At 39.3% G+C, this 23,633-nt stretch overlaps 1 protein-coding gene across 6 annotated transcripts in view; it reads left to right on the top strand.

The window, feature by feature from the left end:
* The window catches only part of LOC136045652 (SAM and SH3 domain-containing protein 1-like), a 520,676-nt gene that overhangs the window by 457,666 nt on the left and 39,377 nt on the right, over positions 1-23,633 (top strand). For 4 of the 6 annotated variants that reach the window (XR_010621925.1, XM_065731679.1, XM_065731719.1 and 1 more), the window contains exons 3-8: positions 1,159-1,209; positions 1,331-1,380; positions 12,522-12,562; positions 14,107-14,193; positions 15,417-15,529; positions 17,193-17,294. Coding sequence is in view for 5 of the 6 variants with exons in the window: in XM_065731679.1 (XP_065587751.1) it covers positions 1,159-1,209; positions 1,331-1,380; positions 12,522-12,562; positions 14,107-14,193; positions 15,417-15,529; positions 17,193-17,294 (444 nt within the window). In the remaining variant the exon portion in view is untranslated. The remainder of the gene's footprint in view (positions 1-1,158; positions 1,210-1,330; positions 1,381-12,521; positions 12,563-14,106; positions 14,194-15,416; positions 15,530-17,192; positions 17,295-23,633) is intronic. The other 2 variants (XM_065731692.1, XM_065731701.1) reach the window with 2 other exon arrangements.

Genomic DNA, 23,633 nt, shown 5'->3' on the forward strand with positions numbered 1-23,633 from the left:
GAAATGTGTCAGAATCCTCTCAGTTCTTGTAGCCCATTAGAAGAGAAAGTTCTTTCAGTGCTGATTTTTTTTTCCTGCATACTTTTCCTTAAAGTTGAGTTTGTAGAAAGTCTGCTTGGATTTGACTAGGAAGTTGTGTGATGTTGTAATGTAATTTTTTTTGCATCTTCACATCTTTTTTAATCCACAGCAATAGCAGAAGTACAGATTCCTGTGTGAGGAAAATTCTTCATCCCTTCCCCAAAGGATGCTTCATGATGCATAACCCTAAACCTCAACTGCCTATTTTCTGAAACTTTTTTGTGAAACGAAAGCTCGTACATGTTTTTCTGACCTTGTCGTTAGGGACCCAAAAGTCATAGGCATTGTTCTTGGCTCCTGTGAACTGTCACTGAGCAACACCCTTAACACTGTGCTATGGGAAGTGGTTATCTGTGTGTAGCAGTGAACTGAGTTGGCACTTTCTGTGCAACTTGTAATAGAAAATACTGAGAAAAAATAATGTTTTTGTTTTTAATTATTTTCCATTATTTTTATAAATGATGCTTTACGATTTCAAAACAGCAATATTTTTGTTATAGCAAAGCATTTGTTGACTGTGGCAAACCTTGTTTTGCATCTACAAGTGGTAAAGAGGCTGTGGAGCAGTGTATAAGTAGTCAGTCTACTTTAGGCAGGTATGTTCAGGCGCACGCAGTCTGTTAATAGAAATGGATCTTTATTTTCCACTCTGTCCCCCATCTCTGCCAGGGACTTTAACTTGTTCTGGAACCCTTTACAGGACATAGAGACTTCAAGTGGCTTAACAGTAGATCACAAACATAGAAGGGAAAGAATACTGAAATAGTGAAAAGAATTATACGTTTTTCTGTGACTATCTCTTAAGCATTGATTGTTTAGTTAGAACTTATTCCTCTTTATATTTAGTTTTTAATCCCCTCTGTGTGACAATCCTATGTTGCTCGGTACCCTCCAGTGGTGCAATTCTCCTTTGCTGGAGTATTTCAGAATGTATCTAGAGAGTGATTCCTCTGGAGAGGCTGATGTTTCCCATTCAACAGGTTTTGAGATAGTCTGAGACTCTACCCTGTTTCTTCTCTTCACCCCTTCCAAATTCTTCTGTGTAATTTAACTAACCTGACATCCGTTCTGTTTTAGGAGAAGCCTGATGCCAGTCCCACGTCTCTACAACTGCGATCCCAGATTGAGGTAAGCACTTTGGTTTTGGTCATCTATTTTTATTTGTTTGTTCTTTAATTTGGTTTTCTACATACGTTGGGTAAAGGCTGCTCTCGCATCTGCTCTCACTGCTGTGTATCTTCTCTTGCAGGAGTCACTTGGTCTCAGCAGCACCGCATCAACACCTGACACTGAAAGAAAGTAAGTGAAGGCACAGAAGGTTGGAAAGGAGGGAGGGGAAATTTGGTGTTTTCTTTTTCCTTGGAATATATTCATTGAAAATTGCATTGATACTTCAAGGTTTAAGATGCAGCCTATATTAATTAAACCCGGTTTGGAAACTATTTATTCTCTATTCCTCTCTTGGCATTTTATTGTTTGGTTGTTTTTTGTTGTTTTTTGTTTTGTTTTGTTGTTTTTCAGTCAAAGGAGGGTTATTTTTTCTCCCTTCTGAGTGCACTTGGGATGTGATACACTGTTAAGACTGGCAGTCATTTTTGAGGAACGTCACTGATTACACGCTCTCTGCAAATTAAAGCTGCTTAAAAATAACTTCATGGGGCTAAACCTGAACACAACCAAGGAAAGATCAGTGAGGGGAAGAGAGAGCTACAAGTTTAAACCACTTTCCTTTTCCTGTGCACTCCTGGTTTTGTAACTGCTTTTGAAGAAGGTGCCAAGGGAGTAAAGCATTTAAAAACGAAGTTAAAAGGAACTTTAATTTTAGCAGTCCTTAATAAAAAGCTCTCTGTGTGGACTGAGAGGGTTTCTGTTTACTGTCACCTCCTGCTGCAATGTGTGTGCTTGTTTTCAGTGCCTCCTTCCTTTGATCCCAAGATCCTGGATCCCTACTGCTAGGAGTAATGTACAGCAGTGCAGGAAGACAACTGATACTGTATTTCCTTCATGTTGTAGGGTTGTGCCAGCTGGATTAATTCAGAGGCACTGCACAGAGTCCACATCTGAATGTAAGGTGCTTTAGTAAAGTTATAGCCCTACATTTGAATAACATCTAGGGGAGCCATGGTTCAACTGGACTGTAGCAGGAAATATTTTTTAAACAGTCCCAGAGGGAGCTGCAGTACATGTGGGCCATGGGACTTGACTCACTGAGTGCTTGCCACATGGAAGTCAAGTGTGTCTAGTGTGGAACAGCTGCTTACCAGCTTCTTGTATGAATGTCTCAAAGCTGGTTCATGCTAAAGATCTTGAGAAGTTATTAATTGTTTTTAGAGGTACCTTGTCTCTCTTCATCACAACACAGAAAAAGCAGTGATGGCTTGCTTGAGGTAGATACTCCTTTTCAAAATAGCTTAAAATGGATAGAGGTGAATTTTCCATTGGTGCCGTAATTCCCTCCATTTTGTTTGTTGTTAACTGAGAAAGCCTGGAAGGCTTAAAGTTTAAAAGTGATGCTTCAGATATTGAAACATGCAGAAGTTCATTTCAAGGATGCTTCTGTGTTTAGCACTGTAATGAAACTAAAAGTGCTAAGTGGATGGGAACATTACAAGTACTGTAGTCTGGGAAGTAAGCTTCTAAGGTTGTAATAATAATGCTTTTCTCGAAGCACTTTCCCCATGAGCATATATCGTTATCCCACCTCAGGTAATTATAAGATAAAGGTCTCACAGGAGGACAACATCCAAGTGGGAATAAAGTCCTCTTACAGGTTCTAGCTTCTTGAACTGTGTCTCTTTATAGATGTGATATCACAAATAACTGAGTGAGAAGAGAGTATCTGTAGAAACATCTTCTGAGTGACTGTATTCTGAGAGTGCCCTTTTATTTCATTAAAGAGGAGTTAACCATGTTGTCTTATACCAGAGGGAAGAGACCCAAGATTTTTGTAGACCATTCAAGATTGCAAGTGTCCTTTTTGGGGATTTCTTCTGTAACATGAGGGGCATACATAGTTAACCCAATTGGATATATGAAAGTGACACAAGGGAGACTTTGTCAAAAATTTTCACAGTAGGAAACCAGCCTTCAGGATATGGACAAAGTGTTTAAAATAATAAGTATCTACTCAGTGGCATAGAAAATAATCAAAACAGAAATAGTACAGGCTTATGCTTATTCATAGCAGCTGGCCCATTAATGCTGGTTTCATTTCTCTAAGTCAGAGACAATCCAGCCTTCTTCAGTGGAGGGAGAGGTTATAAAATTGATCTCCAGAAAAAAATGACTATTTCAGGTCTATCAGATATTACTCAGATGCAGAGTTGGAAGCTTTTGGGGGTGAGGGCGTGTCAGTTCTAGAGGCTTCTTCATGTTTACTGTTTAATTGGTGTTTATGTCTAAACTTTGCTGCATGGTCATACAGCACGAGACAGGAAAACTTGTCCTTTTTGGGGACAGTACTTCTGTGATCACCTCTGCTGTGTGATAGATCTGGGATAAACTTTTTACAAAGCTGCTTCTGTTGTTAAAAGAGTCTAATTTTCCAGAAATGAAATATGACGCAGAATACATTGATTTTTAAATTCACGGACTGTTTAGAAGGTCTGAATTGCAAAGATTTGTCCAGGTTAGGTGCTGAAAAATCTACTGTTAGGAATATGATTATAAAGCCCAAGTAAAAGCTTAGCCAACAAAAAATTACATATTGTCATAGTGAAAATACAAGCTTTTTCCTAGAATGAGCTCAGGGAGTTGTTTGCATGGTGTTCTGAGCAGGTTGCTTCAAAAAAGTGAAGAAAAGAACCCAAGTTGGAACGGGAAAGTAAGAGCAAGTGGCCTGGTAAATTGCCAGAATTATTGGTAGCTCCCTCACCCAAAGTTTCTGTTTGCACACCCTGCAGCTTAACCTTACTAGAATATAACATTTTAAAATAACACACCTGGATGGTTGTTTAATTTTACAGAGCTGAGACATTCCAGACAGAAAGAGGCTTTGAGGGAGTCTGGAATAAGCTATGTTTGCTTTAACTTTTGGTTTGGTTTTCCTTTTTTGTGATACCTGATTGGAAAAGAAGTCAGACAGGCTCCGCTGTTCACCAGTGAAAACAGACTAGCCTTGATGGCCTGTGGTAGGAAAAAAATCCCATTTATGTGCACAAGTATGTTCAGTCTTGCTTTGAATCTAAGCAACTGAGCCGCCCAGGTCATTATTATTAACATCTGTTCAAAGCCAGTGTGAAATTAGTTTGGTTCCCTTGGTTCATCAAGTTGCCCAACAAGTATCTGTCTAGTGGGTGATTTGCTGTAACATAGAAGAACAGTCGCAGTGCCTGGAGGGAGGCAAAAAGGAGTTAAATAGCCTGGAGACAGAGCTGCTTGTGATTTCAAGTGCTTGTCCTTCCAAAAGTTACTTGGGGCAGTGCCACCTTCCCCTGTCGCTGACAGCACTTTCCTTTTAATTAGATAAAGCTAAAAAGAAAAAAGTGCACATATGAACCTGTGCTATGCATTAAAAGTGCCCTAGCAAAGATGCTTTTCATTTGATTGATTCTGACAAGGAGAGAAAAAGCTTCACTGTAGCAAAGGCCTATGAGATTTATGTGAAGATGTGAGGAGAATAACACCAAGGGTACTGATGTGGCTTGGAAAGCTATCAGTAAAAGCAGAATAGAAAGTTGTGTTAGTTCAAGCTTCAGCCTGCAATTGCTGTACCTTTTTGGCCATCCTAGGGTTACTTCTGTAAACGGAAATAGGCAGGCTTCCTGGTCATATAATATTCAGCAAAGTGTGGAAGGATGCGCTTGTAGCTTTTTTCTTGTAATAATTACTGTCATTTCCTTCAGCCCTTTCCAAAATTCTCCTTTTAAACTTCAGGGATACTTTCAGTTGTGCTAGGGTAACTTTGGAGATTCTCAGTGTAGCTCCAATGAAGTGGCAGCGGTACCTCTAACCGTGACGCTTTTCATTTTAGAACTTCAGGCGCTTCTGTGTAGACCCCCTGACTTCTGATTTGCTAGAAGAATAATAGCTACAACAAATAGGCAGTAAATGTGTTCTCAGTAGTTACTATCCTCTCTTTGTCCCCACAGCATGTTGATTTGGGGATATATTGTATATACAATCCCTATTATTTCAAAGTGATGGCAACACCCCAAGGATGTTTACTCAGGCAGGAGTTTTCTCATAATTGTAAACAGAGTGTTTAAAACAATGTAATCCAACTTTTAGCCTGTTCCCATTTTTATGCATTCAGGCCTACATGACAGACTGATGAGCTCTGCATGTTTGCCAGGAAATCCAGGTTAAACTCAGTCCCCTGAACTTAAGCTTCTGCATCCTGACTCTCATCCTGTTTTCAGAAGAACTGGGGATGTTGCAGAGGGGAAGTTGTGTGTTTTCCCTCTTGGGAAATAGATCTGTTTGTTCTCAATGCTTACTCCAGTGGCCCTTAGACAAGTTTCAATTGTGGTGTACCAGAAAACTGCCAGAAAAGAGGGAAGTAAGTGAGAAACCCAAGAGTACTGCATACAGATAGGATGAGTTACAGTCACTCCTGTATACTTTTGTTGTTGTTTAATTTGCAGCTGCTAGAGAAAGGAAAGACAGAAAAGAATGCATAGGGGTGACACTTGTGGCTGTATCTGGCATTTCACAGGCGTTCCTTCCACCCTTGGATGATAGGGGATGTTACAAATTGCCACCTTCTGTATGATTTTTTTTGATTTGTAGCACTCACGCACTCTACTGACCAAGTAAATGGTCATACTTTGTATTAAGTGCCCCGATTCACCCAGCTCAGTACAGTTTGTGTTCTGTACCCAAATGATCTTCAAGACCAAAATTCCAGATTCTGGCAGAGCAGACAGATGAGCAGAAATTTCAGTTGTGTGTATGGCACAGACTGCATGGTCAGCATTATTCAGGGGCTTTGCATTCCAGCACTGGGAAGCTGCTGTGCTTCTGGCAACTGTTTCTTCAGCTCCCAGCTTCAGCTGTTCACCAGAGTGAGTATCATTATCATGCTTTCTGTGTGTACAGGATGGAAAGCATCTTAAACAAAGTTTCTTGCACATTGAGTTCATACATCTTAGCCAGCTCCCTGGTTGCTTGTTGTGGATGTCAGAGGAGGAGTTGCAGGCTGCTTAGTAGTTGGAGCTTTCCCTGAGGTTGTTAGCAGGCAGCCGGTGAAGCTGCCACAGAAGTGGTTGCCTGCATGCTCTCAGCTCTGCAGGAGAAATTATGGGCTGGATCTACACTGAAGGATTTTCTGCAATGGATGTGCCGTAGTAGAACTAGTCACTACCCTGTGGCATGCACTTGTATTCCACGTCAGCATCAGGCTGGGAGAGTGCCTGCGATGTGGTGTCACCATGTTTGGCAGTGGTTGCCAATGAAAACGGTCATGATTAAAAATGGTTTCATTTTGCAGCAGAAGAGTTCGTGCAACCCTAAACTGTGCTCTCTTTGGTGCCTTAATCTGCTGGCCTTTGCCAGTAGCTTTTAATGCTAGATTTCCTAATCCTCTTCCCCTATAGCCTCCAAACTACAGGTCACACTCTGAATGTTAGAGGCTTATAAGTCATCACTTCAGCCTTCACAAATGGAGAGGCTTTAATTCTGTCATATTTGATTCTGGCCACTTGACAGAGCGCCGAAGTTAACTTTGGCAGAAATTTGTGTGCTCCTCTGCTAAGAAACAGGAGTGTTCTGCTCTGCCAGAGGATGAGAGGCAGTGGGTGGGCAGAAACTGAGAAGAACAAAGCAGAAAACAAACAAAATCACCAAGTGAGGATGCCAATGACCACAATTAATTACTAACAGAATAAATTGGTTATTTTTGATCAGTTAAAAATGATATATAGGAAGAAAAAAGGAAAAAAAAGGAAAATCTTGCCATACTCAAGATGTCTGCATTTAAGATGTGTTCCTTTAAACCCTGTGCATGCAGGAATCAAAAAGAAGCAGTGAATGTGTCTGGCCCTGTTTTCACTTATTTGAGGCCTGATTTAGTCAAAGCCAGATTATTCATGACGCCTTTAAACAGCCTCTTCTGAAGAAGTAGGGCAGGAAACTCCCACAATAATCCTCACAATGGGAGCCAGAGGCCAGCCAAGCACTGCCTGGGACACGTGAGGAGGAGAACCAGTGTGCCTCTGAGCTGCTGAAAGGGGTTTAAATCCGGGTACTTTGTGCTAGCCCTTTCAGGAGATAGTCAACCTTGTCACAGCCAGCCAGCAGGGCAAGCAGTGAGCAATTCTTACAGGCTGGGGAGGTGCACTGCATTTGCAGCTTTGCACCTGTTCTTCATTGTGGAGGAGCTATCAGCTGGCAGTGGCCTGCCCCAGCACTACGGGTTGAAATAAATTGCAATAAGCACACTCATGCGATGTGCAAGCCTGTTCTGGCTTCTGTGTCAAGGGCCCATGACAAGCCCAATGGCATCACCATGGTTGGGGTGGGAGATGTGCACATGTGCACCTGGCCCACACACAGCTCCGTGTTTGTTTCCACTGAGAAAGTTTTGACCTGCTTTAAGAGCCATTGCTATGGAAACCTAATGAGAAGATAATTGAATCACATGTCTTTGCTTTCCATCTCTTTCTCACGCTGGTGCCAACGAGGTCAGTACCTTATAGGCCTGCTTTCTCTTCAGGTTCATGCAAATTTGATAAAAATAGCAAAGGCCCATTTTCTTCCCTCTGCCAGCTCTGGTTAGATAAATTACCTTGTATTCAGTCAGGAGCAGTTACAAGCCTGTCCGGGTTTCATACTAATGATGTGACTGGGCCATTTCCAGTGCACGTGGATAACCAAATGGCATTGTGGCAGAGCCAGTGCAGGGCTTTGCATCAGTTTGTTCACTGCTATGCACGTAAATAGTATTTATAGATGGAAAATCCCATCTAAAACATCTTCTTCAATGGTCTATAAGTAGTCATTGGGAAAAAAAGAAGGGGGCTAGTATCAGTTCATGGAAGTTGGTAACAGTAGTGGTTTCATTGTCAGATGGTGCTCTGCACCTGTGGATTTTATGTGCCAAAAATGAGATGTGGCTGTGTTTTGAAGCACATCTGCATCAAACATTCTTAGTGCTGAAACAAAAACCCATCCACAGTCCTGTCATTCTCAGTCCCAGTGTTTATTCTGCTTGGAGAATGATGAGCTTTCAGGACTCTTCGGGTGCCTTTGTAAAGGCAGCACATGGTGTCATTGGTTTCTTTTTCCCATTCTGTGGTGTACCAGCATATCACATCTCAAAGCATGTGTGATTGCTTCTTATGTAATCAGCCACTCTGCATGTGAGGTAAGCTGTAGGCTTTCTCTGGCTGGGTCAGAATCAGCCCAGAGTTCGCAGAGAAAGGTGTAGCCTGGTAGCTGAACTCAGCCTAATTAAAAGCCTCCTCTGTAGCCAGATACAGTCACAGTGGGCTTGTGATGGAAATCTTTGCATCAGTTCTTCCTTGTACTCCAATGTTTGGAGCCCACCTCTAGATTTCAGAGAGAGAGATTGCTTTAGTATAGCACGGTCATCTCAGCTGCAGCACTTTAATGGAAAGATGAAATCAAAGACAATTTTGTGTGCCTGGCAGCTTTGCCATTATTCATACAAAAGCAGTGATCCTGCAGGCTGGAAAAAAGGGACTAGAAGTGCCCTCCAGAGGCAGTCCTCATGTCCAGCTCATAATCAGAGACATCTGGTCTGGTTTGGGTCTTTCAAGAACCCTCTTAAAAGCAGTTCATTTTTACAGCTTCCCTTCTCTACCTACTCCCTTCCCATTCTCTACCTACTGTTGGATGTTTGTCCAGATAGTTACAAAGTGCTAATTTCTCATTTCTTTCCAGCTTATGTCTGCTTGTTCCTGTGCTTGTTTTATTAATAGGTGGTAAATTAATCTTGCCGCTTTCAATTTTACTGAACAGGCAACATTTTCCTAGCCTTCCCTGGTGAGATAGTGTTCCGTTTCCTGACTACTCTAACAGCCTTTCTCTTTAACTCTTCTGATTTGAATTTGTTTTTCTGAACATGGGTAACTGCAGTCATAGTGGTTGTTCCTATGCATGTTTGTCAGTCATATTGCCATTGGATTTTCCCATCCTTATGCCTTTTAGTATTAAAGTGTAGGTTTTTTTTTCCTGTCATCTTCTTCAGTTGGTATCTCCAGGTACTCTGTCATTTGCAGTTGGCAACATTTGAAATACTCCAACATTTGAAATACTGGCTTTGCTTGACCAGTTTTTTCACGTATTTACACATTTTGGCATTGAATGCTAATTCATTTCTGTTAAGCCAGTCTTTCTAATCATCTAGTTTCTGGGCCCAGGTTATGCTCTGCTGCTTTTGCTAGCAGATTTTGTGAGTGTTCTGTTATAATTTACTCAGTTCTACAGAAATCCATCACGTTTCTGAGACAGTATCTTGTTATTCCCCAAAGTAGTTCAATTTTTAGATACTCTATAGTGCTGCTTTGTTTGTTTCAGCAGTGTGGCTACAAGAGGCCCTAAATAAATGCCTAGAAGATAGTTTTGAATTTATGAGATTAATGGATTATATTTTTGATCCATTCTGAAGCTCATTTCCAGAGATTCTGGGCAGATACAAAAGTACTCCTTCCCTCTGACCATAAATCTTTTGTCTTCTTTTCTGTCTTAGCATTGCCCTTACATTTCTCCTGCTATATGCTGTGACAGAGTACATTTCATGTGAAAACTTGCTAATGAAGTTGTACATCAGACCACAACAAATATGAAGGCCTCCTCAGTGGAGTAATGGCATTTGGCTCCCTTTCAGGCACGCAGTGCTGAAACTTCTGCCAAGCGTCACTGCATCATTAACTTTCAGCACAAGTTATCAGTCTATGAATGGAAGAACACAAATCACTTTCGGCGCACGTTCGCAGAGTAGCTGCAGTTTTAACGGAGTAAGGGAGTGTAATTGACAAATCAAACATAAAGCAACTCAGAGGCACTGTAGAATTTTTCACTAGACATCTAGGAAGTAAAGCACTTGATTGATTTCACTGAGAATTCTTATGAGTCAGAGTTGTCTGATAGAGCTGAAAAGCAAATGCTTTGTCAGGCTCTATGTGGTAGGTTTTGTTGGCATTTCCATCCTTTAAGACTAGCTGTTAGCATTTTCAAGGTCAGCTCAGACATGGAATATTTCCTCTCTAGGGGATGCATGAGATGATAATTGGAAATGCAGTGTACTTCTTAAATCATCTGTAAAAGAGCAGGTAGACTGCTCTCTGTGGATTGTATTCATCTCCTCACCCCCCCTAGCTCGGGAGCATCATGAGTTTGCTGCTGTTGCTGTTCCCCTTCTTTGGAAGCCTGTATGGAACAAGTTGGTGGCCTCAGACTAATTTCCAGGGAACAGATGTTTACCTCACAAGCACTGGCACTACACCTGCTTCTTACTAGCATTTTTGTTGGCAACTGTGGAAGAGAAGAAAATTAAAATGGATTTAGAGACTGGAAAGCATGAGCTACCTCCTCTGTACTTTGAGACTGATGTCTCTACTGAGACAAAGTTCTAACAATGAAGACATTTCATTTTCCAGGGATGGTGTTTTGGTACAATTTGTGGATAACAAATTCATTTATGATAAATAACATAGCTGTTTTCTTGATGTGTGAAGGTATTTTCTTGATGCTTAGGTACAAAAAGTGTACTTGCATTAGTTCTGTCATTTCCAACAGAAGCTGACTTTCTTGTTACTTTGTCATATTCTTATAGAAGTCCGTATACTTTTAATGTGGTTTTCCTTTATTTGGAAATTTATCACTGGGATCTTTACCTTTCATTTCATAATGCAATGTTGGCCCTGTGGAGAGTCTGTTAATTTTGAGTCTGAATATTTTAATTTCCCAGAAAGTATGGGATGGTATATACCTATATCATTAACTTTCCCCGTTCAGGGATAAACTTTAGTATCAATGAAGTCACTAAATGTCTCTTTCCACCTGATACACTCCAAATCTGAAGTTTGGTTGCTTCAGCTGATTTGCAGTTTGTGCTGGATTAAACTTCTAATTAGTCTGAGGCTGAAAAGAGGTTAGATTTCAGAGCTTCACTGTGCCAAACCCTCTTTGCCCAGATGAATTTCTAAATCAAACTGAAACTTCTTACTGTCTCATTTCCCCACTAATGATGTCTTTTCAAATTGATGAGTGTGTTTTTCATGCTTACAAAACGTTGGCCAGTAATTGCCTACATCTTTTAAGCTCTCAACTGGTTTAAACTGAAATTTTCCTTCAAGAGGTTTGTTGAATTTATCAAAAACTCTTCATTGCCCTCTTATGGGAGTCTAGGAAAATGCAAGGTGCCTGTTCAAACGCAACAGACAGCAACTAGCATACGACATGTATGTATTACGTGGCCTCATTTACAGAACGATTTGGCTTGAGGTCTTCTTCGTATGCTGGGATGTATGTGTTTTCATTTTGCATGAATACAGTACAGGCAGAGTATAATAGGCCATTGTCATGTAACAGGGCAAAGCTCTTGGCAAAATCAGTGCAGTAATGCTTTGCACTTTAGAGCCTCACTGAAGCTGGCAAGAGTCATTTCACTGGTTTGGCTCAGCTTGGATAGAGATTCCCATAGGAAGGCTTCAAAGAATTTCACAGAATTTGGTAATTTCTATTAGCTCCATTTACATAGAATAAACAAAAAATAAACAAAAAAACCCGAAGGGGGAGTGATGCCACATCAGAAAACCTGCAATGAATCATTGGTACTGAGTTGGAATCCAATATGGAAAACTGGTTCAATGAACATACAGAGTGAAAACAAAAGACTGTTTTGCTGGGTTGTTTGTAAAGTTTATGTTCTGTTAAAATAAGTCTCTCTAACTAGCTTTTGAGTAAGGGGACATGAATAGGTAGAAAAGCACACAGATAGTGTCCTATCTCACTTGATAGGAAAAATTTTCCTCGCCCTGTTAAATTGCTACTCTTGTCCCCCTCACAGTGGCTTTCTGAAATTTAATGAATGTGTATTTAGAAAACATTTTCAATTGAAAGACAAATAACCCAAGAACTGTTATAAACCCAAACAAATATAGCATCCCAGTGCCACAGTCTTAAGGCAACGAGTGAAATGTAAGGCAGGGAAGTACATCAAAAGAGTTTTTTTGAGTGATTCCTAGATGCTTTTGGCTTAGCTGTAGGTTTCTGTTAGTACTGTATTTTTCAGTGCTGTATTTTTCAGTGCTGGTCACTAAAGGCTTGTCTCTGAGCTTTCAAAGGGGAGCTCAGTTACTGTGGTCAAACCAGTGAGTTTAGGTTTTGTCTCCAACTTACTACATTTGGAAGAAAGGGGAAGAGAAAACAGCCCATGATGTATTGTTTGGAAACTATAATTTACCGTAATCAGACAGCTCCCATGAAATGTGAGAGGTCTGCATCAATAAGTCCATTTCTCTTTTGTGTTCTAGGCTCTCCATTCATAAATCAAGCTCAGAAGAAGGCTCTGTAGGTCAGTATATTTCATTTTATCTGATACTTCAATTGAATTCTTAAGCAGGTTTTCATTTTTGCTCGCGCTAGGATTTGAAGAGCTGAGTAAACACAATGCCAGCAGAAGTCAGCAGCATTTAGGATGGGGGGAAGGACAATTCTCAGGAGCTTTAGAAGTGGGACACTGAGGGTCTCAGTGATCTTGGACACTGCTCAGACAACATAGTGTTGAGATAAATCTATCACAGCTTTTTGGCTCGTTGTATTGCTTTTAAAATTCCTTGATATTAGCTCACTACTAGCCTACCTGTTTGTATTCTGAAAGTTACCACCACCATCACCAGTGAAGAACTATTGTTTTCTGTTTCTTTTGTGCATGTCATGCCAGTCTTATCCTTTGTTTCTGAAATATTTGGCATTCTTAGATAACTGGTTTTTTTCCTGTTCTGTTTCACTTCTTTTCTAACTAACCATAATTAGTTCTAATTGCTATGAAGATTCATTAGTTGAGCTGTTAACATTCTCTATAGGGTTTTTTTGTTTGTTTTGTTTTGTTTTTTAAGAAAAAAGTTATTTTATTCAGTAGGAATATTGGAGTTGCTTCTTTGTAAATTTTTTTAGGTTCATTTCCTCACAGTCTGAAATGAAGCTGTGCCTCAGAGTTTCAATAAACTCAACTCTGGAGCTTCAAGGACAAGATCCAAGATACCATAGTTATACGCTGAAACTCAGTGGCACAAAATGAAGTGTTATCTGAATTTTTCAAAAACAGCAGAGGGATGAAATAGTTCTATATCAGTAGCATTTCTGCCAGATCAGGCGCAGTATGTTCTCTTGCAGATGGCATGAACTTCTTAGCATGTGCCCTGATTGATTCAACAGAGCACATGCCCTCCCTTGTTCCAAGTCTTCTTTCTAAAATAAATAATTCACTTCTGGGTCACTAAACAATATGCAGATCTGATATTAACGGGCATGTATTCCCAGCCTTGTACGATCAAGGCATGCAGGGAGCAAGAATCACATGTAGCTGATGCTCTCATTAAATTTCTCATGCCAAGTAGCAGTATGTGCATGTGTGTATTTATATATATGAAGTGTTTATTTTCTATATAGATATGCAAACATATATCAGAGAATTCCTTATCTGTGTTGTGGCTTAGGCTGCATAACTGGGGTTCAGCTGAAGCAAATAAACCCAACAAAACGCTTCAAAACCACTTCCAAACTTGACATTATCAACAGACTGAAGACTATAACAGATATCAAAGTGAATGTAAAATATTTTCTGTTTATAATTCAAAGTATATATGTTACTGGCTTATCTCAGTCATCTGTAGCATTGGCAATTGTGAAAGAATACGTGCATTTCTCTGAAATGACTACATCAGCATAGTTGTAATACAGAATAAATCAAGAAAAACAGGATACTTGAATTTTTTTTATGCTTGTTTTTGACTTAGGAAATATATCTTGAAAACTTTCATAATGTTTATTAACTAATGTTTCTTAATGAAATTCTTCTTCCCCTCCCTTCCTTCCCCCTCCTTAATTTCCTTTTAGGGAAAGCAGACTGGAAAAAGAAAAATAAGTTTTTTTGGCAGAATTTCCGAAAGAACCAGAAAGGTCTGATGAGGCAGACCTCAAAAGGTAAACCTTTTTTAAGGGGTTTTTGGACCAATCCATATAAAATATAATTATCCAACCTCACTGAAGCTTAAATCTCGTTTGCAACGGTGTGAGAGTCACAGGTCTGTGGAGCTGAAAGTTGGAACACCTTCAGTCCTGATTGTCAGTGATGGCACATATACAAAATGACGCAATTAGTAGATACTGATGAATAACATATAAAAATGAATAAGGTGCTTTCTCTTCTTTCTTGATTAGAGAAAAGCTTTTTTTGGCACTTGGCTATGTTGACCTGTTTGCTTTTGGCTTTAATCCAGACTCATTTCAGGATAAGACACTACAAGAAGGAGTAGTAAAAGTGCATCTGGTGTATAGTGAAAATATAGGATTGATTCCACTTAAATTGTCAGATCTCCTTCTCTGCTTCTCCAAAAGATGCAGCTGTGCATTGCTTTAAGTCTTTTCCTTCATAAATAAAATTTGTTTCCCCATGTGTATCTGTTAGATCCTTCTGCTGCAAACAGATGCTTTCCTACATCTCTATGACTGTGTTCAAATGGATTGTGAAAAATGATATGAACCTGCTTATGAGGTTGAAAAGGTCACATTTATACTCAGTGAAGTGTAGATCCTTGTTGGCGCTCAAGATACATTCTGCCCGTGCTGATGTGCAAAGTTTAAACCAGAAAGTGAGTTCCTGCAGGTTGGAGGAGAAGCATGTCCAGCACTCTACGCCTGCTCCTAGCCAGTTAGATAACTGGACAGGGGGGGCAGTCTGCAGCAGAAAGCTGATAGGACCTAGCACATCATTCCTAGAAGAGCTTCTCATCTGCTCTTTTTAGCTGACCACAGCATTCCTCAGGGCTGAGTTCTGAACTTCGCTGCCATTTGCTGCCACTTTCTCTTTAGAGTCTTCAGAATCAATAATTATTATATCAGTCACGCTTTGTTTCTTCTTCTCATGCTGTCTTGATTTCAGTGTCAAAGTAGACTTGGGTTTTCTAGTCTTCATTTGCTTCCTATTCTTGTTTAGTTATTTACAAATCATTCAGTCCTCTCAGATCATTTTATGAGACCGCTCTGGGGAGTGTCTGTTCTGGCTAGCCAGATCCATGTGGTGACCAGATTTCAGAGGTCTGTGTAAAATCCAGTTCCAATATTCTCCACTTTCAGCATGACCTCTTAAATATGTTTTTTTTTCTTTTTGTTTGTTTGTTTTTTAATCTCTGTGCCTTTTTCTGCAGGAGAAGATGTGGGGTACGTGGCCAGTGAGATCACAATGAGTGATGAGGAAAGGATCCAGCTGATGATGATGGTTAAAGAGAAGATGATCACTATTGAAGAAGCACTTGCTAGGGTATGATAAGTACATATTTTACTTCTCCTGGAAAACGTGTTATGATGTGAGATACACCAATCTGGAGCTTCTGGTTGCTTTACTAAACACAGAAGGGGATAAAAACTGCCTGTTTGTCCCATCTCACTAGATAGCATAAATTTGATAGCAATACCCTTGTTTATGGGAAAAGTGAGGTTTAGACTAGCCAAAAATGCCTGATGTATGGAAAATGAATCATGTTCTAAAGCATTTGCTTCTTTCCATTGGCAATAAAGGATGCCAATCAAGGAAAAGCTCAAGTACAGACATTTTCATTGCATTTGTCTAACGCGAAGGGATATGAATGCTACCAATCCTAGCCTGTATTTATGATGCATGTTCATATATTTCTTTTAATACTGAAAAGAATGTTTCACGTTTTGCTGTGCTAGCCTTATTTACTTCAGAATACTTACATTTCTTTTTATTTCCCTGCTGCTAATGGCTGAAGGGCAGTTTGATTGAATGCTTCCATTTTCATTAGTTAAAACTTTTTGAGGCTAAAGTTTAGTTTGCTTGTGTTTGAGACAGAAAGATGGTGTTTTGTTTTAGCGTTCAGGAAAATGTAGTCAGCCATTTTTGGCGTATGACATTAGAATCAAAACAGATGCAATTTTTGATAAAATACAGTGACTGGCACAAGTGTATCTTCACAAAATCTGAATTTTGGTGAAACGTGGTTAACTGTAGATTATTGTGGTTTTGCAGCAATAGTGCTGAGATTTTAATTATTCAGGAGCCAAAGGCCAATGCTAAAATTTCTCCTTTCATCATAATGTGATTCCCTTGTGCAAGACACCATGATTGAGCACATGGTATTCTGTGTGGGCAGCAGAGGTTTGCAAAACATGAGCTGGACTGCAAATTAGCACTGAAGTGAATTCTCTTTACTTACACAGTATGTCTTGAAATAGGTTCGTAGAAGATAAAGTTATGTTATTGTCTGAGGAAAATATTGCTTTGCTGGGAATCATATCACCAAAAATAAATTTAAAAAAAAGAAGACAAAGGAAAAAACAAAAGTATAATTTTAAAATTACCGAGGAGTAATATTGGGATCTCTGCTGTTAAAAAATTCTGTGGGAGGAGTGTTCCACCTAATCTTTGCTGTTTGCTGTATGTACTGGTACTGTTTCCCTCTAGTGGTCTAAGCTACTAACAGCAATTTTCTTTTTAAGTCATCAGTTTCTGATAATCGTCAGGTAGGATTAGTTATGTGTTGAGATTTCAATTGGAAAATGGTAAAAATAGTCTCTAGTCTTAAAATTACAAAAGGTGTCTCCTGGTCTTCACTGTAGATTACTTTCTTTTGGGAGGAAATTGATGGCCTATTGTGATATAGTCTGTCTAGTTTAAACTATGCCTCTGACATGGGGATGAATAATGTATGCTTTGCCATTATAGTTCATCCGGATTGCAGATTACTTCCTTTTAAAAAATAACTCTCATCATTAAAACTTCTGTCTGTAAAATAAATTAGTTTATTTTAAACAAGTGAGGCAGGAAATGCAAAGGTTCTGATTTTCCCAGTTTCACAACGGTACTGGAGGAAAAATGAAGGGACATTAACTCTTGCTATTTTAATGAAGATTCATAGCTGCTTCTCACTGGAAAATGGGCTCCCTGTCTTTTCAAATTTCAGCTGAAGGAGTATGAGTCCCAGCACAGGCAATCAAGTACTGTAGATGCTACAGACTGGCCTGATGGTTCTTACTCAACATTTGATGGGTCTTCCAATTGTAATGTAAGTACCTGTCCTTCTGATATAGCTCCCCTATATCATTTTAATATTTGAAGTCTTTCATTTAAAGTATCCTGATTTACTTGGTGATTTTCTTAATAGCAAATTTGTCATTTGATCTCATGATGCTACGTTCTATCTACATAAAATCTTCAGTGGGGATTTTAAATCTTCAGGATCTGGTGTTGTAGACTTAAACCGACTAAACTCTTTTTGTTTTAATGCAAAGAAAGGGGTCTTTTTTATTTTCTCTCTTTATTTGATTGTTTAGGGAAAATTTTACTTCTCAGTTACTGTGAATCACCAGAGTTTCTCATCCTTCCTGCCCCTTACTTATGTGTCGTACCTGAGGGTCTGGCTAAGTCTTAGCTTCGTGCTGCTTTCAAACAGTTCTAGCCCTGCTTTGACTAACAGCCTGGAGTTTGCAGCTTTTGCCAGGTCCATAAGTAGTAAGGCTCAGCTTTCCTTCCTTATTTTTACTTCTGAGCTGTGCAGCTTCTCTTGTTTTATGGACACCAGGCAGTCTTTGTGTCATGCCATACTGAATTAATTAATTTTTCCTTCTAAATATCCTCATTTTCACTGAGTAATTTATTCCACTTCATTTCTCTAATTGAAAGTTCACAAATAAATCTTTCAGAAGAACACATTCAACTGTCAAGCCCAAGCTCTTTGTAACCCATATAATTGAATCATAGACTTTTGAGCCCTTTGATTGATTTATTTATTTTATTGTCAATGGAATTTCCTGCTAACTGCAGCAGAGTTAGATTCTCCTCCCTAAATGGAAAGAGGGATTCTATATCATTTTATGAGATGTTTAAAATATTTTGTGATGGAGAAAGATTTTCTTATTGGTATTCAAAAATAAATAAATAAATAAATCTTCAGTTAGATGGAAACGGGGGGGGCTGATATATGGGACAACTCAGCACCTTTTCTCTAAAATTATTTTTGTAAACTGTTTCTACTATTTGAGCCAAGATTTCTATTGCATCTCTCCACTGTTCTGGTAGGATTTGAACCATCTTCCTGCTCACTTCTTTGAGGTATCTCCATTCTATTGCTCTAAATAACTCTGCCCTTCCTGCTTTTTTTTTTTCTTTTTTAATCCTGGTTGCATTTAACGCAAGCTGTGAAACTGCTTGCCTTCACAGGAAGAGCAGTTCATGTGCAGAAATGAAAGTTCATGTTAGAACAAATATCAGCTTGGCTTCTTTCTTAGTGGACCTAAAAGCAACTAGGGTTAATTAGGGTGAAAGACTTTGGGCTGTAATTGACGTGCCAGAGGGAGTATACCAAGCAGTGTAATGGATCAGATATATCTAGAGATGGGCCATACGTTCACCCAGGCTGCTATGCCAAGGAACATATCTATTAATCTGAAATGGCCAGTTTTTGAATGGGTCAGAGAGAGATGATTTTGTGTTCAAGCCCTTGTTTTGCCAAATTGGTTGAATTTCAGTGCCATTTGTGTGATTTGTATTCTGTGAACTTGGAAACTGGGAACTACCATACTCATTTTATAGAGGCCATGAAGGGAAGATGTTTTTCCATATATTAGAAACCTTCTGTTAGATAGCCCACTGCCTTCTAGCCTCAGAAAGTAATTTAAAATATGAGTCACTGAAATTGAAGTTTCTGGTTTGAATTAAAACTCCTTGGGCAATGACTCTTCTGATTCTGCTGGTATTTTTTCTGATCTGTTTTTTATGTTTCATGGCCAAGCTGTTACTAGGCAGTTTTTAGTGGAACGTTGTGATCATACTTGATTGTTTTGTCAACATTTTGTAAACACGAATGATAAAAAGGAATTGCTGGATACTTGCAGATTGCGGGAACTTAGGTAGAACATAATTTTTAGTTTACTTGCTGTGCATTTGTTCAACAGCCTTGGGTATTTAAGAGAGATCAAAACACTACTATAATAGCTTTTCCTTTTTGATTTCCCCCCACTTTTTCCTAGGCAGAGAAACCTACTGGTAGTTAGGAGGACTTGTGAGGATGGGTCATTATGTTTTTATGGTCTAGGTTTGCCCACTAACAGCATTTCAAGAAGAAAAAAATATATTAAAAAAAGTAGTTGCTAAGCATTTGGAGAATCTAGATATGGAGACAGAACATCTGGTGATCTCTCTCCATAATCTCAAGTCAGGCCTGTCCACAACATAGGAAAAACCACCTATGAGATAGCATCTAGTGGACAAATATAATTAGTTGCTGTTTTCAATTCTGCTTAAAACAAATAAACAAAACAAAAAAACCCAGCATGCTTTTTAGCATGTATAAACTTCACGTGTTTATGACTCATATGGCTTATGTTGATGCTGAACTGACTTCTAGGATTTAAAGATTATTTTTCTCACCTCTTCTTTTAATCTTCTTTTAAATTACTGTGTCAGGGAAGGGAAACTTGCATTTCATACCCTTTTAAAATTAAAACCTTGGGATGAACAAAGGATTGGAGGGTCATCTCAGCATCTTCCAGAGGGAAGCAGCCTGATCTAATTTCTGTGCTATTAATTCTTTGTTCTGTTTGTTTTCTTATAAGAAATAAATGAACAAATAGAAGCTTTGACTTGATTTAGTTGATTTAGTTGACTTGATTCTCTGCCACTTTAGAGCAGTTGGTAGCTCTCAACCTCTCTACTACAATCCCTTTTTTTTGCAACAAAGTATGTGCATTAATTTACTAATGTAGAAATGCAGTTGAAATTGTTTTTCTTCTTAGTCAGATGGATCAAGTCTGAAACACCTCATATTTTTAACAAATTGATTTTTGATTATATATTTTCATCTTTGTTGAAATGAAAGCTGCTCAGTGTAGCCGTAGACACATTTACCTTGCCTTTTACCAGGTGTTGAGTTGTAAAGCAGGTTCAGATTACAAATGAATCTCTTTCTGGATTTTAGATAAGGCCCTATTTGTCCTCAGGAGTAAGAAGGTCAAGGGAAGGAGGTTTTCCAAATTATCACTTTCTTTCCATTTGCTGAGGTGCTTTTTATGCTTCTTAAAGATAAAAGTACATTTTATAACCTTTGGGCTCTGAAATTCTCTGTCCATCTAAAGCAGAAGCCCGGAAAGGCTGCTGCATCCCCAAAGCTCTGCTTGGAGGATGAAGCAGAGTTAGGAGAAACCCATATAAATCCTTCCTGTTCACTCTGCTGAAAGATTGCTAATTGGTACCAGTCATCGTACTTACCACGAGAGTAGGGGAAGCAGAGGAGGAAGACTGTGACAGAAGTGTGTGTATCATACATATGCTGCCGCTGTAACAAACCACTAATTATCTTTGCTGACAGCTTCTGTAGATGTGAGTTAATAAAGCTGTAATTATCCCTGGACTGAACTGTTTTGTTGGTCTCATTGGTATTTTGTACTGCAGTTTTGATCATCAAATAATGATCAGAGCTCATTAGCGCAGGCGTCCAGGTAGCGTAACATGCCTTCATTTGAGGAGTGCCACAGTGAGAGCCTCTGAACCCCACTCCCTGCTAAGTACTGCCTTGTCAACCTCAGAAGAGAGATGTTAAAATTTAAAGAAAGAAATTATAAAAATCTTCCTCTAACAGTACAGCCCAACAACAGAGAGGAAGGCCGTAGTGCTCTTCCACCTGTCCTCTGAAAACCTCTTCACCCAGGACTGCTGGCATGGCTCCTGTACCATTAGGAAATCTACACCCTATTTGTATTCTCTGGAGTGAGTGACAACAGTTCTGCTAAACAGAAGGTGAGAAGTGCTGGTCTTCCACAGTGCTCAGGCACATTGCTCAGGAAAACTTTCAGTTGCATTTTTTCTCTTTCCCATCTGCTATTGATACGTCTTGTAGTAGAGGGCAGCAAATCAAGTCCACACAGAGATAGGTCTAGCTAAACCAAAATAGTCTTTTGTTGTTTCTGTTTTCTTGGGGTTTTTTTGTGTGTTTTATTTCCCGAGGACATTTTTATTCACCAAGTCATTAAATGGGGCTGAACGAGTATTCAGTGTCCGTTTTGTATCTACTACCATTGTGAAAAGCAGAATAACAGACAAGAATGATGTTTGGGACTTATTCATTTGTGTTGGCGACATGCTGTAGCTATTGAATCAGGACTGTACTACCTGTGCACCTACTTAATTTGTGGCACAAAACTAACTCTAATAAAAGACCAAGTCTGACAGTTACCTCTGAATCACAACAGTTATTTCTGTATTGTTTGGCAAGTGCGAGAGTAGGAAGAAAAGAAATAATTGCAATATAAATTTTATAGCACCAATTGCCACAGAGTAAATCTAAGTGTAACTACAGCAAATTCTTACTTTTCAGGGTTATGCTGTATTTCAGTGATTCAGATTGCTGATGTTTTCTAAACAGAGTACTTTTAAAATGGATTTTTATTCTTAGTACCGATAGGTTCTTGAATTATTTAACCATTTGTTAACATTACTATTGCCAATTGTATGGGATTGTATTATGGTCAGTAGGAAAAAGTCCTTCATTTTAATTTTTTAGAGCTAAGGTAGTAATGAACACTGAGAACCAGTGAGATGTGAATTGAGAGATTAGGGTAGGATCCAGATTTTGTGATTTAAACAGCATTGACACTGCAACAATGTTTATACTTGTAGCATTTTGAAAGCTATGCACTGTTAGGCCTGTTTTTGCTGTTATCAGAGGATCTACCAGTTTTGGTTTTTTTTTGTTTTAGTTTTTTTTTTTTTTAAGTCCTTGAAAAGCTTAAGGGTGGAAGAGGATGTTTCTGTGTTTCAGTTCTTGGAGATCTTGTTGCTGCCTCCAGGCCCTGTATGCTCTTTGAAGAAGCAGAGGCAAGCTGACACTGAGTATGGCTGTGAATGAATGCAGAGCATTCATCCCTGCTTTGAAGAGTCTAGTGACCCAGTTTGTGCAAAGATCTCCAGAAAGGCACTGATGCCCCTCATTACATTAGATGGTATAGTTATTATTCATATCCAAGTTTCTGTAATATCGTCAGGAGCTATTAATAGTCACGATGAAGAAAGAGCCAATAATAAGACACAGCTTCAAAATGTAAAAGTCCCACACTGTACAGCTATCGTGGGGACCTGCCCTGGGAGTCACTAGCTGTCCTCATTTTCCAATGATCTCAGACAGGGGAGGTGTCCAGCGCATTTCATTGGAATCTAGTGGCAGAAGAATGGCTGCATCTTTTGTTATGATCTTTCCTCCATCTCTGTCTGTGCCTAGCAGCAGCAGCGTTTCCCATGGGTGTAGTAGCACAGAAGCCTTTATGAGAGACAAACCCTTGTTACAGTTTCCAGGACACAATACAAAGTTTGAAGTTAGATCAGTGCTGTACGGAGTGGAAGATCACATCTGTGTTTATATATTGTTTTGAAAAACATTGTATGGTGTTGGTTGTGTTGTTTTAGTTTTCTTTTAGCCTATTTGATCTGATTTTTTTCTAGAACATTTTAGAATTTGAGGAAGAAATGCATTTATTTAGGAATAAAACTACAACTTCTCTCTAAGTATTACTTACAATGGAGGATCTGCCAAGTTGTCATTAGATAGGATTTAGCTAGGTGTGTGTCCATTTAGCCTGTGGTGCTAAATAGTGTCAGGGTTATGGCAGAACAACTGGCAGTAACTTTAAGTACACCTCCTGTTCTCTGCCAGCAGGAGCTGCTCATGTGCGTGTGAAGACTGAATGTAATTAGCATGTAGTAAGATCTCTAAGAAACATCTTCCCGTTATCATGACTGAGAAGACAGCTTGCATTAATGCACAGTGATTGTGTTCATAACCATTTCTGTTTTGACTGCATGCAAATCAAACGCTAGAATGTTTGGCCACATATTTTGGGAGGATGGGAAGTGGAAGGCAAATCAGTTGAATATATATTCCAACACTTTTTTATTTTAAACCTTTTGGCATTTGGGGAGCTGCCTAACTTCTCTGCATATTACTTGGAGGATGGAAGACCGTGGTTAACAGCTTTTTCGTGTGACCATTCTCACTGCATACATCAGCCAGCAGGAGATGCTGTAATCCATAATGTGGTTTCCCTGCCCCCATTTTTTCAGAAACCAGGCCTATTACATCAAAACAAAGCCTTGCTCAGTTCAAAAATCAGGAATCTCAAAAGCCATGTGTTCCACTGTCCTATTTGGCAGACCCAAACTGAATAATCTTTACTTGTGATACAATAGAAGATTTTAATTGTGCTCCTGTCGTTCACCACTTGCCCCCCCTTCCTCCCCACTGCTGGTGTTGACTTCTCGCAGTCAGAACGATAGCATTAACAGTTTTGATTGTTCAGAAATACTACCATAAAGTAGTTTGAATCACCACACCCTTTGCTGAAGTGTTCTCATTGGT

Source organism: Cyrtonyx montezumae, unplaced genomic scaffold (genome assembly GCF_038088225.1).
Source record: "Cyrtonyx montezumae isolate F1298 unplaced genomic scaffold, pur_monq_1.0 scaffold_0, whole genome shotgun sequence".
NCBI classification, from domain to species: Eukaryota; Metazoa; Chordata; class Aves; order Galliformes; family Odontophoridae; genus Cyrtonyx; species Cyrtonyx montezumae.